The 21,044-nt window shown below is 40.6% G+C and overlaps 1 protein-coding gene across 2 annotated transcripts in view; it reads right to left on the bottom strand.

Moving 5' to 3' along the window:
- Positions 1-21,044, bottom strand: part of CRYBG3 (crystallin beta-gamma domain containing 3) — a 99,402-nt gene that overhangs the window by 57,282 nt on the left and 21,076 nt on the right. For both annotated transcript variants that reach the window (XM_051608926.1, XM_051608927.1), the window contains exon 3: positions 11,818-12,254. In XM_051608926.1, the coding sequence (XP_051464886.1) occupies positions 11,818-12,254 (437 nt within the window). The remainder of the gene's footprint in view (positions 1-11,817; positions 12,255-21,044) is intronic.

The raw sequence follows: 21,044 nt of genomic DNA, 5'->3' as shown, positions 1-21,044 counted from the left end.
AAAAAGGAAAACTATAACAATGCATGTTTAAAGTGCACACAGCAATGGTATTGCAAGGTACCAAATACTAATTTCCACCACAACCAAGGCATTATTTTGAATCAACAGCTTGACAATTAACTCTTAGTGAGTGTCTTTCACTCTTCTGTTGATACTCTATCTGGTATATGGTGGCAACAAAATAGAATTTATCTATAAACACGTGGCAGGAATTAGTGCTCTGATAAACCTGGAAAATGTCCTTCTGTTTATCTCCCACACCCAACTTTGCCTTCAAGTATCTCCCAGGAACTCAGCATTTCTTAAACCCAAAACATCCAGAAATGGGATGAACAGGTTGATTTTTCAGAATATTGTCTACACAAGAACGACAAGGAGAACCCAGCATGACAATATACTATATTCACACTGATTTGAGCCACAGATCCCCACAAAGAGTTATACCATTTATTATACATGGTAGGCAAAATAAACATTCTCAGTTTCTCTTTGCCAACGTGGTGCTTTTAATAATTTCTCCCAACTCTTATTGCTCGCCCTTTGTATTCTGAGGATAGTTTTATCCTCTAACTGATCAATTTGAAGTCTGAGTAAGACTCAGAGGGATCTGCCCTGTGCACAAACCCAATGTTGACTAGTACTGGCTACAGCACCACTTCAGCTGCAGAGCCTTATCCTGTAGCTGCCCTCTGCCAGTGTCTCCTAACACACAGGTCTGCTCTCCTCCAGACTTGCCTCTACCAAGGGTTTCTGCAGTGGATGCTATTTTAAATAGCAATCCACCTCTCCTCCACAGACAGGGCAACCTCAGGATCTCTGGCCTTTGATAAAGAATTTGATGCTCAGCATATTATAAATACTTTGCCAACAGACCTTTTAGTCCTAATGCGTTTACTTTTAGAGTACATAAAAATGTGCTCAACATAAACACTTATGAAACAATGAGACATTAAAAAAATGAAAACCCATGTCCCTGTGAGGCAGCAGCAATTCAGCTGTAAGTCTTATGAAACACACTTAGAAGCAGGTTGTGTCACAGAAAATCTTTTGAACGTGTCCCAAGAGGCTTGTTTCACAGACATGAAAAGTAACAAGTCACTGCTGATTACCAAAAGAATATGCCAGTTCAGAACCCACCTTTAAAACTGCAATTTTACTTTATTTTTTTAATTCACATGAGAATAAAGATGACATCCTGATTATACACAGAACCCAGTGTATATTCTGTCACATATTTAAAATACTAGGAAATTCCTTCCTTCCCTTCTTCAAAGGAAGCTATTCAATTCCCTATAAAGCCTTAATTCAGTTTCACAAGACTTTGACAGCAACAAGAGAGGATGTCAACAAGAATTACACTACATTTGTTAAAAGTAGGTGCTTGTAGAGATTTTTTCTGATCAGAAAGAGAAATAAAAAGTTCAAGAGGGGCAATCTCAAGGATGAGAGGGGAACATCTGACATCTCATATGACAAACATCTTGTGTAACTTGCCCAAAAAGTGGCATTAGTTATAAAACAATCTTGTTAGGTTTTGAAGGCCTGAAGCAGGATGAAACCTACTACCTTCAATACTTTATTGCAATGCATCTCTAAAGACTACATTGTTTGCATCTTTTCCAACTGAAGATGGTGACCTCTCCAATCTTTATACTTGTACCACACAAGAATGCAGAAAGCAGACAACTCTAGACTATTTTCAAAAGATAGAGGAAGACCATACAGCATGGTACAACACTACATGGGTACAGCACCTCAGGTCCGCAGGCAGCACAGCATGGCATCCACAGTCAGAAGCCCTGTAAAGGCATCACTGCTTAGCTCACTAGCCCAGGCTCAGCAGTGCCAAAGCACAAGCATACTGCTGGCTGGCCTGTTTCTGCAGCATGCAGCACTTTGCTCTCCCGAAACACGCTATGGCCATTTTTTCCTTTTACCTCACTCTTCCAGATATTTTCTCCACAGCCCAGCAGTCTCCTGCTTCTTCGAGCATCCATGTGCACATTTCCCCTAATCTTCTCTCTCAGATCCCTCAGAAGTAGCTCCCAGAGCAGAGATCTGCAGGCTACAGGCTGAAAACCACTGATCTAAATCAGTATGTCTCTTGTGGTTTCTGTTTACCCCTCCCTAACTATTTTAAAATTATGCTATTGTTTATTTTAATTTTTTTTCATTTAGCTTTTTTTCTACTGCATACTTAACTGACAACTTTTAAAAAATTATATTAAGGTCCTTTGTCTGGAAACAATTGTCTTAAAGTCACTTTGAAAAACCTTCTGGAGGAATCCAACTTGCTCAGCCAGCTGGTTTCTACACTCATGTCAGATCTTCATAAATGGAAAAAATAAAAGCCTTATTGAAAAAAAGACACTGTGGGCTAACTGAAAAGTTGTCATACACAACTTAGATGAAAGAAAATTATTTTTTAGCTAGAGGGGATAGATTCATGATTTAAATCTGAAGTTTGAAATACTTACTGTGCTGGGACTTCACAATATGTATTTTAAAAGGTCAAAAGTTTGGTTGAACAAAGTGATATGCACACTGTTGATTCTGCAGGAAATTTCAAAGCTAATGTTCCATAAGAACAATTAAAAGTCAATGACAATTTTAATAGAAGCAAATGTTGTCTCTATGACCTTGGAAGGAATGCTTTTCCTTCCCCTTGCCCTTCATGCTATTACTTCTTGATTATCTTCCACATCTGGGAAAGCAACCCCACTCTTTTGAATCTGAAGGAAGCAAGCACAGATTGAGGCTGACACAAAATACCAGCAGCTGCAAGATCAAGACCAGCACAAAGGGCCTGGGATCACTCCAGGCTCTCTGCTGACATCTTTCCCCAATACCTAGCAGCAACCAACCTGTGGGAAGCAGCCATGCACACCTACCTGCCACCTCCTCCTGCCACACAGGTCATCCAGCTCCCCCCTTCCTTCACCCCTCTCCCACTCAGATATTCAGACACTCAATTGCCTGTGACCTGCCTCTTCCAGGGAGCAGGGACAAGTACAGCTTGTGCTGCCTCTGCAGCAGTTTGCCATGTGCTGCCTTGCTGATGTGCAAGGAGGGGTAATAAGATGCTGCAAATCCCAATGAAAAGCAAATTACACTTGGAAGATGGATGGTTCAAAGCTACCCTGTGAGAGATAGCCTTGCCTTTGGGAACAGAGCTGTAACACGGGCTTGGAAAGGACTATGGGAGACCATCCAATTCAACCCTTGTTCCAAGCAGGGACGACCAGATCAGGGTGTTTGGAGCCTCGTCCTACCACTTCTGAGCACCTCTGAGAATGGACTGTCAGGACAGGAGCGCTGTGCACAAGCCCCAGGGTTTGACCAACCTCATGGTGAAAACACATTTCCCAATATTCCAGGTTCCTGTTGCCTCTTGTCCCAAAAGCCTGTGTCCCTGAGAGGAGTCTGTCTCCATCTCGTCTAAGGCCTCCATGAGAGCTGCAGACACCTGTAAGGTCTCCCTTTAGCCTTCTCTTAAAGCTGAAGGAAGCTACTCCTCTTGGCCTCTCCTCAAATGTAATGAAGAATTAAAGCTGGGACACCCCTCTACTCTCAAGAGTGTAGCTTCAGATATGTTAAGGAAACCAAAGGGTTTGACTTCGGGATGCCAGAAACAAAAATATTATTATTCTCTTCTATGTACACCGATTCCAAAGGAAGTTAGCCAGATGTATCAGGAGGAGACCTGCCTATGAGCATTACACAGATGCTGAGCATGCACTGAAGAGACAACCAAAAGTGGCTACCTGTTCTAGCAGCCCACCTACCTACTTGAAGCAGGAGCCCCACGATACCTTCTCTCTGATGCTACCTGCCACCCCAACAACAGTAAAGGTGAAGGTATGAGACTTATGTCCTTGACAAGTAAAGGCCTAGAAGACCTTAAGAATTACATTGCAGGTAGCTCCTTAACTTCAAAATCACACTGTAATATGCTACTTCTAAGACACAGTCTCTATTAATCAAATGCATTGCACAGTTGAACAACCCTATTAAAAAAGTTCACTGGAAAGAACAACCCAGTGAATTAATTTTCACCTAAATTAATTTAGCTCAATTTTGCATCATGCATCTGTTGTGAATTACTATTAAACTAAGGAGCTTTCATCCTTCAGAAATACAGGAATCTTTGCTTTGGTGCCCACAAGAACCTTTCCTTTGGCTCCCACAAGAACCTTTCCTTTGGCTCATGTCCCAGCTCTGGGGAGGTACCCTTCTCTGGCAGGCAGGCTTGGGCCTGCACGTCTTCTACAGCAGAGCCCCAAAATCCACCCATCCCATTGTTGAAAGAGGTCGCTCAGCATAGCACCTGTATCCTCAGTTGACCCACAAAGGCTTGGGCTCACATGAAAATTTGAAAGTGAGTAGTGTTAAAGGGTAGCTTGTTCGAATGAAGGCATGCATAGGGATGTGTTTGGAAGAAAAGATTTAAGAATAACAAAGTCCTCTTCTTCAGTGACCTAACACTAAAACCTTCCATGGGAGTTTGGGTACACCCTGCAATCCCTGGTGGAAGCCTCCCTCCACAGTTCAGCAAGAGAATTAGGGGCAGGATGATCCTGATCTTATCTCAGGACAGCCTTCTAAATCAATTTTGGGGCATATTTGGCTGTCCTAGAAGGGTGGAGCTACCCAGATAGTTTAGGCTCCAGTAGCAGCAATGACTCCCTGTCCATCTCAGCACCAGCAATTGAACACTGCTGCATGTCCCAGGGTCAGTTTCTGAAGGCAGAAGCCAGAAAGCCACCATAAGACGAACTACTACATCCCACTACTCCCTCCCCATTTTCCCCCCACCAAGATGCATACCTCTGCCTTCCACTCCTACTTGTGCTGCTTCAAGTGCCCTTGTAGCAAATTACATCAGGGATTTAAGACCAAAAGTAACTGATCCAAGTCCAAATAGCAGTGCTTGCAGACATGCAGGGCAGATGCTAGCAGGACCACCCAGGGCTCACAGCTGTTCCCCAGAGCCACCACCAAGGCAACCTCTTACTACAAAGAAAAGCAGCTGTCTCTCCCATCTCTGACAGGCTGTATATTGCTATAGAACTATACATACTTGCCCATATAATGGGAATCTTTATGCAGATATTGTTATAATAGAAGTAATCAACACAGTGCTCTTGTGTTTGTCTTACTGTCATCCCCCAACAGATGCTTTCAAAGATGGATGGACACTGTCATGCTGGGTGTACACTTATGGTTTTAAATGTTCAGGTCCTGTATGTAAAATAGATCGTGGGAGGCAACTAGAGAGGACACAGCTCTGATCACAAGATTGATTTTATTTCAACAAATGCAGTAGCAGCAGCTTCCCCACTCTGCCAAATTCTTCCTCAGGAATTACCTGGCAAGACCATTGATTACAATGAAATTAATTATGCAGAGCTGAAGGATTTTATGAGATGATTTTCTGAAAGAGCAAAATAAAAGGACAGGATTTTTGACAATACTAAGATGGGAAATACTATGCAGTTAGATGTACAGCAACTAGTTCACTAGAGTTTACAATAAAAAAAGCCTAAACCCTCACTATAACACAGTAACTGTAAATGGTCTGACATTTGTCTCTCCTCGGTGCTAGCTCCCTTTCTGAAACAGCTCGCAATGCTCTAAATTATTACAAGGACTTGACTTCTGGTAGGCTGTGAAGTGTAAAAACATACCGCTTCGAGCATTCGCTTTTGAAATCAGCCCCTCTCCTACTTAAGAGTTAAAAAAATCCTTGCAGCTGCGGGGTTGGGAGCTCATTCTAACTTCCAAATCCACATAAGGAGTCAGGATCTTAAATATTCCTCTAAACTGGGCTATTAGTCCCTTAACCACTGGTGAGGATTTTATAAGCAAAACATTTAGAGTGGGTGCAACTTTGACTCTCATCTCATGAGCCATGTTCAGCAATGCAATAAGGCTTCTTGCTGAACTCTAGAACAAGCTGTGCAGTTTCACAAGTACTATTGTTTTGCACATCACTATATGCAACTTCCACTTATTGTTATTGGATATTACAAAAAAAATAATATATGTATATACAGACACACATTAGAAAATGGGCAAGTGGCAAACAGCCAACAGAACAGGGTCATTACTCATATTAGTTTGTGGTGGTGTTGTTTTCTGGGAAAAAAAAAAAAAAAAGGAAAAACCCTTAGACTTGTATTCTCAGCCCCCCATAGACTACTGCCTGTTACCATGATGGCTGTTCCTGTGAAGATGGCAGGTACGTATTGCAGAAAGTCCATTGTCAGAAGTCTTTGAGAAATGGCCTCAATTTTGAAGCCAAATTGCTGCTTGCTAGCAAAAGACAATATATCTGTAAGTAAGAGAGTTCCACCAGAAGTTTTTTCAAAGTGACCTTGTTTCCAGGCAACAATAATGGGTGCAAACCCATGTTTTATATTTGTTACCTACTTTATGAAATCACAGAATTCTTGAAAGAGGGAAAGACCTCTAAGATCATCAAGTCCAACCTATGACCTAACACCACCACATCGGCTAGACTATGGCACTGAGTGCCACATCCAGTCTTTCCTTAAGCACCTCCAGGGATGGTGACTCTACCACTTCCCTGGGAAGTCCATTCCAACATCTAATCACCCTTTCTGTGAGGAAATGCTTCCTAACACCCAACCTAAACCTCCCCTGGTGCAGCTTCAGGCCATGCCCTCTCCTCTTGTCACTAGTTGTATGGGAGAAGAGCCCAGCTCCCACCCAACTACAACCTCCCTTCAGGTAGTTGAAGAGAGTGATAAGGTCCCCCCTGAGTCTCCTCCAGGCTAAACAGCTCCAGCTCCCTCAGCCTATCCCTATAAGACTTTCCCTCTAGTCCCTTCACCAGCCTTGTTGCTCTCTCCTCTGGATCTGCTCCAGCACCTCAATATCCTTCTTGCAGTGAGGGGCCCAGAACTGCACACAGTACTTGAGATGAGGCCTCACCAGCGCTGTGTACAGGGGGAGAATTACATCCCTGCTCCTGCTGGCCACACTATTCGTGATACAAGCCAGGATGTCATTTGCCTTCTGGGCCACCTGGGCACACTGCTGGCTCATGTTCAACCAGTTGTCAACCAGTACTCCCAGGTCCCTCTCTGCCTCTCTGCTGCTCTCCAGCCCCTCTTCCCCCAGCCTTGATCTCTCTCGCGTAGATTTTCAGCAGTGAGAAATTAGGTAAAGTGCATCCCCACTGTTCCATTGTTTTATCTTTATGGCTTATTTAATCAGCTAAAGATTGGCTTTTACCATCATACAATGCAAAGGTGAAAACTAAATGTGAGCTTTTACTTTTATACATACCTCTTTGCCACTAGGGACTTTCTGCACAAAGACCACCATCTTACCTAAGTAAGAGGTTTTTTTCTATGCTTAGTAGGAAATACCTTAACTTTGCATTTTTTCCTACTTACAGCTGAATAAGCATTACTTTAAAACTGTATTGTAGTCTTCACTGACCTCACCTCTTCATCAGTAACCTCTTATAGAATACACCAAGCCCAATTCCTTGCTTTATTTCTCATTGGCTTGCTTATTTCTCAATGGCAAGGAAATCTTCAACCATCCCAGACAAAGGGAAGACTAGGGAATTCAATAATTGGAGTCTTAGCCAACCCAACTCTCCTAACTCATCTTCAGTGCTGCTATCATTATTTTACTGTCCACAATAACTGCTGCCTAGAGATTTTGCCCAATTTATCATGGTTTTGTCATCTGTGCTCCTCCTTTACCACTTGCCACTGTCTGGATTAAAGAAGCAGAAGCCCTTAAGGTACAATTACCTCCAAAACAACCAGCCAGGGTGATGAAGGAGTAACGTGACCTACTACATTTTGTCCCTTACTAACACGTACTCCACAGACTGAGCTCATGAATTCCACTTTCCTTGGCTCAAGGCCTGGAAACTTGAGTCTTTACCAAATGCCAGGCCTCCCACTGAGGGCAAAATTAACCTCAGTCTACAGGTCAGAGCAGTCCGATTTCCTTGTATTTTGCAAAATATTGCTTTAAGGATATGAGGTTATTGAAGCTGCCTGGGTAGAGGCATCTGAGACAATTTGGCAGGTATTTTAGTTCTGAAAGGTTGTTTATTTTATTTTTTAAACAACTCTAATGGGATTATGCAACCTAACAACTGTCCCTTTTTAACTTATTGCAACCTCCTCCCTAATCAGATAACCTTGAATTTAATATTTAACAGTATAGAATTAACAAATTAATTTAAGTGTTCCTCATGACAAGAGAAATGATTGTAAGATTAATAATGCAGTGGGTCTTGAGAATATGTAAAGCTCTCAGCTTCAACTTGGCTCTACATTAAATGCTAAAATTGTAGTTGAACACATCAAACGAGAGAATCAACAGTACCTTTGAATTTATATGGATCACTAGCATGCCTCACCTGTCTTTTAGGATCCCAGTCTTCAAGAGATCAGCACAGGACCACATTTAAGCCACCCCTTCCCTTCCTGGTATCCACAGACCTTTCTGCTCCTTTGTGCTACATCTTTTTTTCTCTCATCGCTATTCATGTGCTTTCAGCACCTGTTTCCAACTACTTCTTGGTACTTTCTTCCAACCCTCAGCAATCAGGAACACTTTTACAGTTTAACTATGGTAAATGAAAACCAGTCAGTTAATATTTAGTAAAGAAGCTAGCTAGTACTGAAGAGAAAAAAACTGCTCTACATCCTTTAAACTTCTATAAACCAAAAGAGAACAAAACTGTCATGATCACTTCCATAACAAAGAATTATCCTTGATTCCAACTTTTAAAAAGGTACACAGTGCAAAACTCTGCTTTTGGACTGTCATTTCTTTGTTAATTGCTTCAGAAACACAACTCACGTCAGCAGAGAAAAACATACACAAAAGCCGCAGAGATTGTCTAACTTATTCATATCCTGAGCCAAAAAGGCCAGAACATACACCGTGCTTTTGAGAACGAGTTTAAAAGAAAAGTGACTGGTTTCACGATTGCCCAATTTTACAACAGGAACAATGAAAAAAAATATATATTAAAAAAAACCCACTATATTTTTCTTCCACTTAAATTAATTTTCCATGGAAAAACTTCATTCAATGTATAGACCAGCTCATCCTTACCTCGAAGCCAGCAACACATTTTTATATGCTTTCCTGACCACGAGACAGGCAAACTATGAGAAAAATTTGTACTGATTTTCATAAGTTTTCTAACAATGTAGAACAGTGTTAAAATATGGTCAACTGGAAATGCCAACTGCAACTTCGATTTCAGCAAAACCAAAATAACTCAAAACTACTTGCACAGAGCAAGAAGGTCTCTTCAGTGAGTTAATACCCACACCTTTCAAACTCAGCAAGATTTTATTAATGCCAAACTCATTAATCCACATTGTTCTGAAGAATTCACAAGAAGCAAGTTAAGACTGTGACCATCTGATCCTCTAACCTGAGCATAGACTACTCAGCATGTTAACAGTTCACAGCTCCAGATCTACTCAAATGCTGCAGTATAAAATGAGCAGAGCACCAAAAATTTAAAAAAAAAAAATCATCTCCAAACATTCTGTCACTTTCCACCACTCCTATTCACAGGCTTCTAGGCATAAATAAAATGAGAAAGTTAAACAAAGCTCATGTGTACACTTTGAAAAGCCAGCAGCAGTCAGAGGTATCTACCTGGAAGGAAGATATTCATCAGCTCCTTATTGTGTTAGCCAGGGGACTGGAGGAACAAAGAGAAAGACTTCTTAAGGGCTGACCGTGGCTGCCTCTTATCAACTTACTTGCAGGCTCTGATTGCCATGTTTAGTTCACCACATATTTGGCCTTCAAGATTCCTATTTGTCTGAACAGAGAGGAGAGACTCAAGGTAAGGTAGAGGGGCATAGCCTGTAAGAGGACTGACTTTGTTGGGGAAGACAGTAAGAAAAAAAAAAACAACAACCTCCGCATAGAGGACAGACTACCAGTGCAACTTGAGTAACACCATCAGTAGCTGTGGGTGAAGAGTAAGAAAAAGAGCAAATATTGAAGATAGTACAGGAGAAAGTATGATGAGATATGATATGGAAGAAACTGCATGGAATGAAGTGAAAAAGATCTATTAATGTCTACTGTCTTTTTTTGCTAGGCTCTCTTTGAGGCAAGGAGTGACTTTTCTTACACTTCTGCACAGTCTCTGGCACAGTGACATGAAACTTACCTGCCAGTTTCCAGAGCATACTACAGAAAGAGCAAATACCAACAAGAGACTGAGCAACAAGCCAGTCTGTTTAACAAGCTTTAAGAAAAGCACAGTTTGTTCAGGAACTAGACTGAGTAACACAATGTTCCCAGGCCTCTCCAGGTAATGATTAAGGAGAGGAGAAATTTTCTTCTCTATTGATCAGTGAAGTGGTGGTGCTGGGCTGCAACACACTGTTTGGAAAAAGTGTCAGTCAGATATGTGCTGCTACAATAAGAAACTGTCATAAAAAACAGTCAACCACATCACAGACCAAACCAGAGTACCCATGAGAACACAACCATTATTATTACTACTTACAAACAGTAGTGTATTTTGGTGGTGGAAATACAGTCCTAAATTCACCTGAGTAGGTATCACAGCCTCATTCATATCCTGATCAGCCGTTACATTTATAATACTAAGGGAAATGACAGACACCTCAGATCATTGGTCTATTAAATAATAAATAAGGACAGAGTGCTGGAGACATTCCCAATATGGAAATGAAATTCATTAAGCAGCTACTTTAGGAATCTCTGACTTCCTATATGGAAAAGAAATACTTCATGTGCCACCAATAAATATACTGAGTGCAACTCTAATTTTAAAACTTAAAAGGAAAAAAAAAAGTTTCCTCTCAGTATATCTTCCCATTCTGCAATACACGCAGGAGCACTGCAATAGAATACTGGTTACCCCAAATCATTACTTGTGGTTAAGTTTGAAATAAATATCCTGATCAGTATTGAAGATCTGAGTAAACATGAGCTACAGATCAATTGCCTGTGGACAAGTCCATATTCTACACACATACCAAAAACTGGATGTGTACCACACACACACACACAATTCCAAACCTATGCTGTACTGGCACACATATAGTCAAATATTCAACATAACATCTACAAATGTCAGAACATATGGTGTGGATCACAGCCAATGTTTTTGCTTTTCTACTCTCAAACACACACTGGTGCCCTTGGCACCATTTCTTTGGAAATCTTTTTTGGAAATATTACAGGACTGTTAAGGATGTTCCATATTTAGGATAATTGAGTATTTTATATAACCTTCTTTACATTACAGGAAAACCCCAAATAACAAGGGGAAACAAAACACACAAGCAAAAGTCTCCAAGTCAAATAAACCAGGAAAGATAATTTAAAAATGAGGAAACCTTATTGCAGAAGCAAAACCACTGAACAAGTACGTGATAAAAGGGCAAACATTCTAACCTTTATTTAGCCACAATATGGACAGATATAAGCTCTTTACACTTTTTTCTAAAGTAGACTACAATATTGAACATATTTCTAAATGGCACATCTTTAACCTCTCTTACCATGTAGACATATCTACACTGGATCTACCTATTATCAGGAGACTTTTGAAAATCTTCTTTAGTTATACTTTGTTGCACTCAACTTGTTCTCATTTAAGGCAGTTGCTACTAGAGTTTTGCAAAAATTGAGTCAGACATAACCCAACCATCGTTAGACATGACAGTCACCTGTCATACAGTCAGTAGAACTTAGTTAAGGTAGGTCTGTGCATGCACACACACTTATTTAATACTAAATTATAAAACTTACTTCTGTGCATCTGCAGATCGTTTCCAGCCTCCTTGAAGATCCTGCGAGTTATCTTTCCCAACACCACTGAAGATGGCATCATCTTTATTTACAGAATCCTCTTTTATTCTAGCTGTTAAACAGACAGGCTCTTCAACTTCTGGACGCTTTGACGGCACATCCTCTGGAAGATTATCTGTGTTCTGTAAATCCTTTTCAGATCTGTTGGGTTCATCTTGGAAGGCAGAGGGTTTAGATTCTACCAAAGATGATTTTGTTGCAATATTAAACAAGCTTCCAAGAAAATGAAAAAAACCTTCTCGGGATTGCTTGTCTTTATCTGCTGTTTTGATTGCAGGAGTCAAACTAGGAAGGCTATTAGCCTTTTTCATCTCCTCCTGGATTTCAGATTTACTAAGTTCTTCTGTGGAATGGTTCCTCTCTTCATTTTGACAAACCTACGATAAATACAAGAAGCACACACAGATGATGTTTCCAGTCATTTTCCCACATTCTCAAATTTCTTAGTTTCTAGTGAAAGGACTAGGGGGTAATGGTTTTAAACTGAGAGAGGGGAGATTTAGGTTAGATATTAGGAAGAAATTCTTCACTATAAGGGTGGTAAGGAACTGGAATGGGTTGTCCAGGGAGGTTGTTGATGTCCCATCCCTGAAGGTTTTTAAGGCCAGGCTGGATGAGGTTTTGTGCAACCTGGTCTAGTGGTAGGGTTCCCTGCTCATGGCAGGGGGGTTGGAACTTGATGATCTTTAAGGTCCCTTCCAATCTTAATGATTCTATGATTCTGTTCTTTTTGGGAGGTCTGTTGTTTAAAGGTTCATTTTAAGATCAAAGGCCTGCGTTCTCTTCTCTTTTTGTATTAAAAAGGTTCCTATTCTACAAAAAGCCAAAAGGAATACATAGGTTAGAAGATTCACAAAGCAGAAACAAGGTACAAAATTATGGATGGAGAACAATTGCTTCAACTGGTAAAAAAACCAAAGGAAGAAGCAAGGAACAATTTTCACACTTCATACTCTAATCCACTCAAGAAGCACAACTTCACTAACAAATCTATATGCACTTGAGAGAAGAACACTTTTCAGGCTGTGGGTAAATGCAAGAACACCATAGCAAAACACAACCATACTACAGCCTTAAACATGGGGTAACCTGCACTTGCAAAAAGAACCCAGGAAAATCAAGAACAGAATTTGGATAAAACAACTCACATGCCAGAGATTAAAACTATCTGCTATCCTTAGCAACCCCACATTGCACTCTTTGGCCAGCTTTTCTTCAACTCCACAGGCGATTAACTGCACAGCTCTATTTCCAAATCTATTTGTCGTCTCACACAGCTCCATATTCTACCATACAGCCAGGGTCCTGCAGACCACTATCCCTGCACACACGACCTTCTGAACTGCCTATCACCTGAATGAAAATAATTAGCAGGGCTTTACCTCATTTAAATCACCTGTTCATTTCTTCCCTCAACTCAGCTGAGCATTTACTGCCAGCCACAAGACAAGCTCTGTTCCTCATCAATTTATGTCCTTGAATTTTCTTGGTGTCAGCTTCTCTTACAAACCCAAGAACTGCTGCCCAAATCCATGCTACTTGTGCAAAGATCATCTGCCAAAAAAGATTATGCAGCTTCAATGGTAGGCTTCACTAACACCACATGCAACCATGTTTTCAGCTTCACAAATTGCACCTGCTTTTTCCTTGGACTAAAATTGTATCGAGGAGCACCTCCCCACCACCCTCACCCTTTGTAGTGTGTGCTATATGCTATTGCTGCCTATTTTATTTTTACAGTACCATCTTTATAATTTCAAACCCTGTTTCAACTCAGTTTAATTAACCAGAATAAAGTTATGCCAGCTTTTCTTAGATGAAATCTGTTCTGCTCAACATAAGTAGGAAAGGAGAACATGAATAAAAAGTCTTATGTGAATTTTATTTGTGTCAGTGTCTTTGGATAAGAGTAATTGTTTCACATTGGATAACACCAACCCATCCAATCTAAGCACAAAGCTACTATTTTTATTAGGTCAGTAATCCTATTTTAACTTGAAAATACATTTGTTTCAAGGAACTTAAAATAAGCAAGTGAGCTTATTTGTTAATAGTCTATCTACTATCATGTTAATGTTGAAAAGTCTTTTAATTAACACAGATTAATCCTTGGGGAACAGCAATTTCTTAAAAACTTGCAAGTTGCACTTAGTGACACTGGAGCAGTGGTCTTAAAATTTCAAGCAGTATTTTTATCACCTTTTCATACAAAAAGTAGATGCAATTGCTTAATATTAAGTGATCAGATATATGTGCTGAAAACAGAATTGCGTATGTGAGGATAGAAACTGGATGGCACTAATTTGTCCTTGAGAAATACATACAACCCTTACTTTGTTCATACATGCAAGACACCTGATCAGCCACAATTAACTTTCAACTTTCAAAAGTGGGCCAAGTCAAATGCCTGCCCTTTTTCATCACACCTATGACAAACCCCACCTGCTTCCTCACAAACTGCACCAACCAATATGTAATGTGTCACAAAGTGATGCAGTCATCCCTGTAGTTTTCAGGGATTTACTATTTTACAAGTCAACTCTACTCAAACCAACCTCCCAAAATGAAGATGGCCACAGTACAGCTTACAGATGTACTAGTGTTGGCTGGTATCTTCAGTAGTAGGCACACTATGCAAATAACATGCAAACCTGGGATGAAGTTCTTGAACAGTTAATCTCATAAGAACCAAATATATTGCATAAGGAAATACAAACTAGAAACGAGAAAAAAGTTGATTTCCAAAATTTGTTAACACATGAATGATTTACCATAGTAAACATCAAAGTCCTCCTGTCATAGTTTTATCCTTCACTTTGGTTAATACCTCAGCATTCTTCAGTACCAGTTTTTAACACAACATTTAGAGAGGGAGTGCATTTCTCCATTGTTCTTTGATTAGTACAATTCACATATATTTGTAAGATTTAAAAGTGTATCTTGGTGCAGGAAGTGCACACAAATCTTACTATTTTCTCTGCAGATATAATAATTGTAGACTATAAACATTTCTATACTAAAATATGTGAAATTGAGAGCTAAATACATTAACTATAAAAGATTACTTTCAAAACTTGTAGACAATTTTTACATATTATTTGTTGTTTTTTTTTGGTTTTCTGGGGTTTTGTGTTTCAAGACTTTTTTTTTAATTCAGGAAATAGTGTTTGTTTTTTTTCCCATTAGAAACTAAGACTTCAAATATGGCTAACTCTCTACATATGAAATTCCTCCCCTAGCAGCTCTGAGACATAACACTTATAAAGACTGTGCTACTTATTTGTAAGCATAATTCATGCCCTACACAAAAAGCTGTTTTGTAGTCTGTTTCCAGAAAGAGAAATTTACTTAGACTTTCCTTCTCCTTTAATCTTCATTTCCTTACTTAACTTTCACTAAATCAAAAGAACAGGAAGTTTTATTATGAAAGGGTCTTTCCATACCTTTAACCACAGTGTCTTGCATAAAAAAAGCCCTGGAGAACATTTACACTGTGCTTACTTAAGGATATATGTGGCTATTAAGTCCCAACACAGAAGCTATGCAAATCCTTCTTTCTTCCCTTCAATACCATCAATCCTACTCTCCATAGACTCTTCCTCCTGCTCCACTTTGCTGTTAAAGACAGCATGAGCTATTGGTGTTTTATCATTTGTCCATAAAACCTCACCACAAAGTTTGAATCACTGTTTAGGCATTACACAAATGAAACTGCTCCTGCTACAAATGTTGAAGTTTGTGTTTTAAGACAGTATCACATTCAAATTACCGAGAAGCACATGATCTGTAAAGCCAATAAGCTTTTAACACAGCAGGAGCCTTCAGGCACAAGTGCCTGATGAAGGTAGCACTGTAATGACAATTCCACGAGCCAACACAAAGATAACTTTCACTTATTATTTCCCATTCCTCTCCCTGAGCTCACCTCTGACAGAAGCACTCAGCAAATGCTCAGAAAAAAGGAAAGGGCATAGAATATATGCAAGGCAATAATTTTCCTAGTATACCCCACCAACTTTCAACAGACAGGGCCTTTAGTTGACCTCAACAGAGCAAGTTGCACCTGTGTTGCAACTGGGCTTGAGCAGTCTGATACAATGCTGGAAGAATACCAGTGACTCTCACTTTAGTTCATGTTACTGGTAAAAAAAAAAAAGTAATCCTCTTTCAGTGTCACAGCAATATGAACAAGAGCTTCTCAGACTTACCATGCAAACAAGTTTTTTTTATTAAAATCTACCTGTCAGATTCCCTTTGAGATCCTTGCTGATGCAAGGAAAAGTTCTCCTGCCATACCGTTGTCTTTCTGCTCCTTTTAAACACAGACCTGTCATCAGTCTTTCCCCTTACCTACCCTTTCCCATTCTCTGGGAGCTTTCTTGCTTGTGACATGCTTCATAAATCTTTAATCAGCTTTTATTCCTTTAGCAACTCGTTACTCAAAAGTTTCACTGGGCAAGCCCTGGGTAACCTGGCCTGACCTTACAGCAGAGCCTGCTTGAAGCAGGAGGTTGGGCTAGATGACATCCTGGGGTCCCTTCAACCTCAATTATCCTATGGTCCTGTGACCTCACATGCAATGAGGCTGGTGCAGAGGGGAAGCTCAGCAGAGCATGAAACAAGATTATGGCTTAAATCAGGTGACTGAAGAGACTGCAGCGGTGACTGAAGCTGCGTCTACTCTGCAGTCGGGTAGTGCGGTCTCTCCTTGCTGGAGCAACCGCTGCAGAGAAGCCTGGCAGCCAGGACTCAGAAGAGGAGCGCATGATGTCACGTCTCAAATGTGATTCTTATCTGAGCTAATTTATTTGATGGTAGACTAGGTATGTTTTCCAGGCTGTAATCCACTCCTGACTGTAGCACAAATATATGCCTAAACTCTAATTGCACCTACGCAGTCAGGCACAGGCACAGTGTGAACAGTCCCTCAGAAGCACAGAGAGCAGCTCCAGCAGCATCTGGAGGAGGGATTGCTTTGCTGGGTCTGCTTTGCCTCCTGTACTAGCTGGGAACAGCCACCCTGGTAGCTGCTGTCTCTCAGCAGTTGAGTGGCAAAAGTTCAAATTGCCAGAGGTCCTAATTTGGTAGGGGTTACATCCGTCTGCCAAGAATACAATCTCTTTTATTGCCCTAACGAGTGAATGAAATGAAAACATTAACAGCATTAAAACACAGATCTCTGTGAACAAAGAATTAGCTCCCAGCCACGACAGCCAGACATTTCGGATTTCACTCCCCACAAACGAACACTCATTACAAAGCAGAAACTCCAGACGGCCGCGTGGAGACCTCTCACAGACTGTCTGTCCCGCTGCGCCGGGAGCTGCTGATGGAGGACACCCCGTATCGAGCGGCTGCGCTTGTGCACCTTAACCACCCCACCTGCAGCTGAGAAAGATGGCCACTCATCAGGATTTTGGGATCATCACTGATTCATTCCAGGGACCATCAGCAAGTCGTTTAACCCCAAGGTGCCAACTGACTCATCTGAGAAACAGTCACAGTAGTACTCCAGAATTTCTGTTTGCTAGCATGCAGAAACAGTTTAAGTTTCAGGCTGAAGTGTTGGATGCACAAAGTAGCAAGTTTAGGCACTGCTACCTCTAGTACTGGAAAACTAACCACGTTCCTTGGCCTTTCTATACAGCTAAGATGGCTGCGTTCCACTGAACAATTAGAAGCATCTCATTCAATCTGAACAGTGATACAGTATTTAAATTCTGTATCTCAAACAAAATCCACAGTGAAATAGCTCAAGTTTCTGGCAGACTAGTACATTCCCACAATGAGTCACTACTGCATGTTTTTCAGCAGATTTCCCCTCTCAAGGAGGCTAAAGCATCTTTAGTGTGATCTCCCACTTGTTTGCAATCAATGGGACACACTAAGATAGATTAAATCCACACATGAAATAAGCTGCTGGTTTTTAACCACTGCAAGGAAAAGCAGTTAGCAAGGCCATAAATATGGATGCCTAATGCAGAACCAGACACAGAAAACTGGATTAGGAACAAGACCTAAGAAAACTGGCATAGTATTAAGAAAAAAAAAAGTCAGGAAAAAGTACTACCAGACAGTGAAATACACAATAAGCAGAGAACTCCTACAAATTCACTGATGGTAATCTCATGAAAAAAATAGATTTAAATAACACATGGGCAAAGTGGGTTTTTCCTATTTATGCTTGTAATCAGAGTGGTGGTGGAGATGGCATAAGGCAGCTCCACGATTGTAAAAAAACTGTCTAGTCTTAACTAAATAATAGCTTTTAAATAATCAGAAAAAAACCCACAAACACAACATACACACCAAAAACCAAAACAAATATTAACCTTGACAAGTTTGGGGGAATTTAAGTTAAAGATGAGTTCCATACCTCTATAAATAACTGATGCTTTGAACCTCTGAATATTTTGCCTGTTTTACAGTTCCATAGTCTTCCTTCCATGTCCTCCTTTCTCTGTTTTGACATGAAAAACTCGGGTCACAACAACCCCAGAAGTCAAGAGTAACTTGAAAACTAATGAAATCATGGCATCTTCATAAACAGGAGTAAAAGTCAAGTAACAGGAAAGGACTTCTGGCTAAACTATACCAGTTTTGCATTTAAAAAAGCAAACCTATTTAAATTCAATGGCTATCTAACATTTGGAAAGACAACTGCCTCTGTCAAAAGGTCAGCACCGGGACTTTAAAAATTTGTTTATCCATTTGAATTCCTGAAACACCAAGGAGTCATTAATGTAGATTTAATTTGTCAGATGAGGAAACAAACATTCTCTGAAACTCCAGTGTACCATTTGAAATAAAGTTTCTGCAAGGCCACCTTTGTGCAGAATTGTAAACTCAGTGCACGTCTCTAGAATGACAAAGAGAACTTTATAATTTTAAAAATTCTATTTACACCATTTGCAGAGTTACTTCAAAATTTCTACTTCCTGAATTTTCTCCTGAAATTACTGTAAAGCTCTGATTAAAGATTAATAATTGGTACTCAATTCTCAATACATCACCTTATTATTACAAGGTCTAGTATGGAGCCAGAGATAACAGAATGAAATTGTCTTATTTCTGTTCTTTCCTTTAAATTCTCTTAGTATCCTCTCTTCCATTGCCTTTTAATGAAAATGCTTTAACAAACATGAAGGAATTTTTATCCTCTTATAATTGATGATTCCCTGATGTTTGAAAATAAATTAAAAAATAAAGGTGAAATTAACTTATTCAATGCAAAAGTTTTGCACAAGAAGGCAGTACACCAGAAATTGGGTGAGATAGTGTGATTTCCACCAGTACTTATATTCTATTGGCAGACTGTAGCATCTGGCACCACATTTCTGCTTCTTGTCTGTCACCTCCGTGGTTTTCTGTGCCTTCAGAAAGGTTAAAGCCCATTCTTTTTTCAATCCTGAAATGAAGTTCCCTACTCAAGATCCCTTATTTGAAGAACTAAAGTAGCAGACAGGGAAGATGTTTCAAGATCATCCTTTCTAAAAATCTTCAGCATGGCAAAGGAATTTACCAGGATTTTGGATAGAATAATCTTGAAAGGTCTTCCTGAACATGTGGAGCTGCTAGCACCATGAATTTACATGTCCTGGGAAACCAGAAGGTGCTATGCTATCTACCTGCCCTAAAACATTTCATTTCAATGAAAGTCTACATTGTAGCCAAACAGAAACATATCTGCTTTTGAGTTTCACAACAGAAATCTGATTATGCAAACTACAAAAGCATTTTTGTTTTGTTTTGCATTCATTGTTGTGGGAGCAACCACAACATTTTAAAAAATTAACTCTCAGGTTTTTAAAATTCAAGGCTGGCAGTAAGAGTCCACCTCCCTTGACTCCCAAAGACAAAAATTTCTTATTTAACTCGTGAGTTCTAACTACTAGGTCTAAGAGGCATTCATCAGGCATTTAGGCACAGGCTGAGCAGACATTACTTAGCTAACATACATATGAAACAGAGACAATCTAAAATAAAATCATGACAATATGAAACAAAACCATGCTTCATGGAAAAGTATGTGATTAACTAGGCACTGAGCTTAAGTTTGATTTCTAAGTTTTTGTGGAACTTAAAAAAAGTTCCATGAACTTGGTGAATATATGTAGCTGCTGCTACAGAATACCCCTAATTCTGCATTTCTGCGAGTTTTAAAACTTAGGCCACTTCACACACCAGATGAAAAAAGATGTGACAGAGAATTACAGAACAAGTTAGGTTGAAAGGAAGGTGGCTGGGGCAGTCATGTAGTAAAAGTTCCTGCTCAAATCAGCTCTAGTTAGAGCAGAGCTTCATCCAGTTGCATTCTGAGTATTTCCAACTATAAAGATGCTGCAACTTCTTGGGCAATGTTGTAGTTCCTTGTCTCTCTCCTGCCTGGCTCGCCATTAATGTCATGGTTTTGGGCCCAACACAACAACAAAGGAGCAGCCCCATGGCTGCTCACTCAACTACCCCCCCCACACATATATACTCTGGGATGAGGAGGACAAAGCTCCTGGGTTCAGACAAAGGACAAGGAGGGTTCTTCACCAATTAAGGTCCCGGGCAAAATAGAGTCAACTTGTGGAAAAAAATAATAGTTTAATTTCACACTAATCAAACACACACAGGACACAGACAACACACAGAGCAGGGCTTGCATATGTTATCCCACCCCTCCCTTCTTCCCCGGCCCAAATCCCTTTGTTCCCGGTTTCTCTCCCTCCTTCCCCCCAGCAGCACAGAGCGACAGGGGATGGGGTTAAGAGTCAGTTCACAAGCTGGTGGTTCTTGCTGCTCCTTCCCCTTCAGGAAGAAGGATTCCTCACAGTCCTTCCCTGCTTCCCCACGGGGTCCCTCCCATGGGAGAGTCCTCCATGAACCTCTCCTTCATGAGTCCTTCCCACGAGGTCCAGAGCTGCTCCAGCCTGGGCTTCCCACAGATCCACAGGCTGCTTCGGGAACAGCCACCTCCCCTGGCACCAGGGTCTTCCAAAGCTGAGTGATCAGAGTCCACTGGCAGCAAAACCCCTGGCCACAACATCCAAGTCCATTGGCCAAGTTCACCCCTCCTGGTGCCTTCAGGGAATGTTCCAGCATGTTCCTCCACAAGTGCAGGGGGACAGCCTGACATCTCGCCGTGGGTTGCAGGGAGACTTCTGCTGGGCCCCTTCTTC

This window comes from Apus apus, chromosome 1 (assembly GCF_020740795.1).
Source record: "Apus apus isolate bApuApu2 chromosome 1, bApuApu2.pri.cur, whole genome shotgun sequence".
Lineage (NCBI taxonomy): Eukaryota > Metazoa > Chordata > Aves > Apodiformes > Apodidae > Apus > Apus apus.
The sequence above is the reverse complement of the archived record's forward strand: the minus strand, read 5'-3'. Positions and strand labels throughout refer to the sequence as shown.